The sequence below is a fragment of the Lactuca saligna genome, chromosome 5 (assembly GCF_052625555.1).
Source record: "Lactuca saligna cultivar CGN05327 chromosome 5, ASM5262555v1, whole genome shotgun sequence".
In the NCBI taxonomy this organism is placed as follows: Eukaryota; Viridiplantae; Streptophyta; class Magnoliopsida; order Asterales; family Asteraceae; genus Lactuca; species Lactuca saligna.
This window is the reverse complement of record NC_136421.1, coordinates 235,906,021-235,911,926: the sequence shown is the minus strand read 5'-3', so window position 1 is coordinate 235,911,926 and position 5,906 is coordinate 235,906,021. Positions and strand designations below refer to the sequence as shown.

Below are 5,906 nucleotides of genomic sequence, written 5' to 3'. Positions count from 1 at the left end.
AGGGGTATTTAGGATACATAGATAACCTGGTGTGAGAACTAAAAGATCCTTATTGACATACCTACAACTACAGAGGGTATACTTCCAAGGTTATATATAATAAGGATCCCATAGGCTAAGAATGTGTGGTTTCGCTCTATTACCTTTTCCTCGTTGGGATGTTGTTCTAGAGTAGCATCACATATTCGAAGGCCTATCGGATCTAAGCTATATATGATTTGTACACCCTGTGTAATCGTAGCAGGACTCGATATGGATCACACAGTGAAATGTTAATAATCTCTTAGGATTCTTTAGACATTTCCATTCTCGCACGAACCCTGTAGATAACCCTACCCACTTCAGTGCATAACAAAAGAGTTGATTCCGACCCCGAAGAAGTTCATTGAGAAGATTTCCTGTTCGGAAATAAATGAACTGGGTTATTGAATGCACCAAGTGCCCATATTCTTATAGGGACATCGGTGAGGAATTCGCCTAAACTTCGGAGATTCCCAGTCATCCTTCATGAAGTGATGACACCTAGAGTTGTAGTCAGAAGGAAGGCGGAGTAGAAATTCAATATGTTCATACGAGAAGAGAACCCTAGGAAACTACCCAAAGGAAACCAACGCCGATTCCAGTCAAAGATACGAGGCAGACCGAGGGAGCCAGTACGTGGAACCCGAAAAGTGTCTTTTCCTCGTGTTCGTCACGCTAATACACCCATAAAATAATACAATTTAGTGAGTTAGTGGTTACACTGCTCACACTACGTGTTAGGTAAATCGCCTTGTTCTCGTTGCCAGAAATACACTTAGAGCGGATCCCCACACCTCTGTGAGGTTGTTTAGCCATAAGCCCTCATGAGCCTCTCTTTCCGCAGCTTCGTTCCGAACTGTTCTCAAATCTCTCCAGGCCGGAGAGTGAAACCTTTCTTAGTATAAAGGTAACTTAGTAGGAACGACTCGCATCTTATGGCCTTTTTCTGATATTCATACACCCACTTCGATTACCAGGACTACATCATAGGGATGTAGGTCGACGTTCAAACAACCAATACCCGAGGCACGGGAAAAATATTATGCCTAATACGTTAACTATCGTCTTTCATTACCTTATATTCTTTTTCTGTTTAGGAAAAACCATGCCACCGAAGAAGCGTAACCAATCCGCAAGCAAGAAACTTTACTTATTTAAAAATAATTATACATAATAATTACTCAAATATTCGAATACAAAATACTTTACTTACATGTGAGATTTTGGATGAGCTTGGTTAATTAATATTAAATTATTTAAATTAGATAATTATTTACTAAAAAGTGGACCATAAAGAGATTGGAATATATAAGTTCAACTAATTTATTATAAAAGTATTTAATAAGTTTAAATTATTTATGAAACTAGCATATAACATAATTAACGAAAGTTTTTTTGTTCTTATATGCAACATAAAAAAGACATCCCAAAATAGTTTGAACTTGGAAGTAAAGATAAATACTTTATAATATTATCTATTTTTTGATAATTAAAGTTAATGATAATCTAGCAATCAAATAATTAGAAATAAAAGTATTTATGCAAAAACGTCAAAAAAAAAAAAACATAATTATTAAAACTTAAAAATCAAAATCATGATATTTAGTTATTTACATGATAAATCTCAAAACACAATCGACACACCTTCGTATCAGATTTTATAATTCCCTTTCATGACATACGCACGCCCTGTCTGTCAACTTTGATCCGCTGACAGACGCGTCACGTTAACAGACTCTCTACAACTCTCATTTTTTCTCAATTTCTTTTACCATTTTCTCCCTTTTTCTTCTTCATCATTCTCTTTCGTCACGCCCCAACCTCAACCCCCTCTTTCTCTCAACCGATGTCGCTACGAAGATCATTCCTATCCCGCCGAATCAACAGCCGATCCAAGTCGTCCAAGGATTACACAGCGTTAGAAAATGTACAATTCAAATCGCATCAAATTTCCGGTGGTGTTGTGTATGGAAACGAAGCCGTCGCCGTTGAACCCAACGACAACGAAAACGGAGAAGGTTCTTGGTCTAATATGTTGCCGGAGCTCATAGGAGAGATAATCAAGCGAGTCGAAGCGACCGAGGACCGATGGCCGTTTCGGCAAAGCGTCGTCGCTTGTGGATGTGTGTGTAAAAAGTGGAGGGAGATTGTCAAAGAGATAGTTAAACCTCCGGTTCAGGGCGGGAATATCACCTTCCCTTCTTGCCTTAAGCAGGTCCGATTTGATTTGATTTTATTTTGTGTCGGAGTTATATTCGTTCTTAATTTCCCTAATTGTTTAGGCGATGAACATTTGTGTGTTTTAATTGTTTTTGGGTGTGCTAGAGTAAGCCCTAGATACGCATACAGCTAATTAAATAGCAGATTTCGATACTTATGAAGTTAAATTTCTTCGAATCTATTCCCCCCAAACACATCTGTGTTCCTGTATGAGCTTGTTATTATATTTTTTGCAAATTGCTGCCAATCATATTTCAGGTGGAATAATTAAGCTTACAATGTTCAAATGGGAATTATAAGCTTATCAAGAGTTAACATGGGATAAGTTTTTGAAAGAATTAGTTAGTACCCTCTAAATGATGAGTTCTTTGTTATAACGCGATTGTTTATGCAACTCAAATGGAAAATTTCTTGGTCTTTTTTGATAAACTATGTAACATTGTTGAGGTCCAAATCAAGAGGCTGGAAGTGTGTTCAATGTGCTATGCCCGTTCTTATGTCTTAATAGCTTCATGTTTTGATGGATTCAAATTTCTGAATGATCTATTTGGTTTCTTTGCAGCCTGGTCCTCGCGACAATCAACTTCAATGCCTCATAAAGCGAGACAAGAAAAACTCAATGTTTTACCTCTATCTTGCTGCTTCTGCATGTAAGTACAAAAATTTTCATTAATCTCTTTGTGGTTGATATGTGTTGAATTAGGTGAACATTAGGTAAGACAATTGCACACTTTGTTACTTAAGCAATCACAAATGATGCATGAGACAAGAAATCTAAGGTATTTTTCTTATATCATGCTTTTGGTTTGACTTGTATGACAATCTTGTTGACATCTCAGAATGCGACATAGAAGTATTATTATTCCTGGCATTCATTTGAAAGTGAACAACTATAATGCTCACTTCATATAAATGTACAACTTTCAAGATGTTAACCATTTGTCAACTTAGAAAAGTATTTAATGCACCAAATAAGGAAGGGAGATTCAATGAATGATGTAAATCGCGTGTAGAAGATTGAGTTGTCATGTCTATTTATTATTATTTTTTTCATTGTGCTCCTTTTCTTTTATCTTATAATATAATGAAATTCACTAAGCTTGAAGTGTTGATTAAATAATTAAGTTGGATTTTATTTTTGGCAGCATTTACAGAGAAGGGTAAGTTTCTGTTGGCAGCACGTAGATACAGACACGGTGCTCATACAGAGTACATAATATCTCTTGATCCACATGATTTATCTCAAGGAAGCAATGCTTACGTTGGTAAACTGAGGTATTATATTTTCCTAAATAGGAAGAAAAATCCATATTTATAAATAAACACTATTATTAACACTGATTTATTCATAATAAAAACTGTTGATATACGAATCTCCAGCTCTGATTTCCTGGGGACAAAGTTTACACTATACGACAGCCAGCCTCCCCACAACACTGCAAAACACTCAAACAGCAAGTCAGCACGCCGTTTCACTAGCAAACAAATCAGCCCCCAAGTGCCAGCTGGCGGTAATTTCGAGATTGGTGAGGTGTCATACAAATTCAACCTCTTGAAATCCAGAGGTCCAAGAAGAATGGTAGCATCTTTAGCCTCTCCATCACCATCATCATCATCATCATCATCATCATCAAATGAAGGTTCAGAACAACCCAAGCTGAGAAAATCAAAATCTGTGGGTGTTGGTGTTGGTGTTGGTCAGATTTTATTGAGGAATAAAGCGCCAAGGTGGCACGAGCATTTGCAATGCTGGTGTTTGAATTTTCATGGGAGGGTGACAGTGGCGTCTGTGAAGAATTTTCAGTTGGTGGGGACGATGGACCCGAGTCAACCGGGAGGGAGAGGTGATGGGGAGACGGTTTTGCTTCAGTTTGGGAAGGTGGGGGATGATATGTTTACTATGGATTACAGGCAGCCATTGTCTGCTTTTCATGCGTTTGCTATTTCTCTCACCAGTTTTGGAACCAAGCTTGCCTGTGAGTGAGTGGTTACACCCACGTACTCAGTCTCTTGTAATGTGTATGTGTAGTGAAAATGGTGCTTTCTTTGTGTCTTTAGAGAACTTGTTTGATGTTATTTGTGTTTTTACTTTTTAGGATATGTTGTATGCTATGTACATAGACATGATGAACATTGTAAGCTAGTGTTTGATACAATGGAATGTAATGCTGAATGAAACCAGACAATTTGTTATATGTGACCGAAAGGAGTGGACTCTTACTGTTATATTCTTTCAGGAATGTGAGAGACGATTGATTGTATTATGTTGATAATATTACAAGTTTATTTCTTACAAACTATATTTTTCTCTTATAATGTTATTTGAGCTTTAATGGATTTTGGTAATTATAATGAGTCCACATGCTTTAAATGTTGCTCAAGAAGGAATGTGCGTAACAAGTTGCTGAAATGAGGATGCTAGGCTGTAGTGTATATAGTAAGGACATTTTCAAAGGATACAAGCAACGTTTAAAGTAAGGAGGATGAAGATTGTTAGGGGAAGAGGGGGGTAAATTGCAAACCAGGAGGAACTGGGAAGATCATTTGTGGTTAAACGTGAAAAAATGACTTTTCATGGAAATGATCTAAGTTAGGAGGGAATGGAGACAAAAACTACGATAACGTAGTAGTATAAGTCTGAAATTTAATATGCTAAGATTTACGTATTTATCAATATTTTGTTCATTTATCAACATTTTATATCTATTTCTGGTATTAGTTTTCTATATTCATCTCTTTTCATTATCGCTGTTTTTTTTTTCTTGTCACAGTTCTCTGGTAGGAGTTTCTATACTCAACTCGAGGTAAGACTCTTTATAGAATTGGGTATAGTTCTTACATTATACAAACTAGTTGTGAGACCATGTATCACGTTAGTTTATTCAAAAAAAATAAACAAATATGAAGATCTAGCAATTCAGAAAGTTTACATTTATAACAAAAAAGTAAATTATTTAATTATTAAAATTGAAATGCATATTTATCTTTTAAATTTAAATTAATAATTTAAATAAATAAACAACTAAAATAATTTGATTCAATTTAGAAATTTAGAAATTATAAGGAAAGTTGTATTAATAAAATTGATATACATTTATTATTTTATTTATTATATTTAAGTATTATATGAAATTTAATAAAATAGAAAAAAATCACAAAGTGGCATATGGATATAATTTAGTAATCTGAATTTACCATAAAATAACTGCTACATAGTGCATAAGAGGATAACAAGTGGTAAAATTATTTTCATTTATTAAGGAGAGAATTGTCTAAATACAATAGTTTAATAGGTCTTCATGATCTATCCGAGAACTCTAACATTACACAATATTTATCAACTATGTCAAATTCATCAAACTCACCAAGTTAAATAAGAATATTCATTAAAATGAGCATATTTGGTAAAATTCGTCAAACTCAGTTTTTAAATCTCAATGAGGTTGTGTATAGTTACATTAAACACCTTTGATTCGTCAAACTCACTTAGTTAAATAAGAATATTCATTAAAATGATTATATTTACTTACAAAAATTTGACCATTTTTCTAACAAAATGTCAAAATAACATACTTCAAAACTGTCAACTCCATAAATAATACATAGACAATGTGTTTTACGTTAAAAAAAAATTATTTGCCTTCGAGAAACTGGTCCATTTAGTG

The 5,906-nt window shown here is 34.6% G+C and overlaps 1 protein-coding gene across 1 annotated transcript; it reads left to right on the top strand.

Moving 5' to 3' along the window:
* The first annotated feature begins 1,775 nt into the window (after window positions 1–1,775).
* TLP7 (tubby like protein 7) lies at window positions 1,776–4,436 on the top strand. The gene is made up of 4 exons (XM_078994806.1): window positions 1,776–2,236; window positions 2,804–2,891; window positions 3,387–3,516; window positions 3,622–4,436. Exons 1-4 carry the CDS (start codon window positions 1,868–1,870, stop codon window positions 4,223–4,225), a joined length of 1,191 nt encoding a protein of 396 aa, XP_078850932.1. The 5' UTR covers window positions 1,776–1,867; the 3' UTR covers window positions 4,226–4,436.
* The last annotated feature ends 1,470 nt before the right edge of the window (window positions 4,437–5,906 follow it).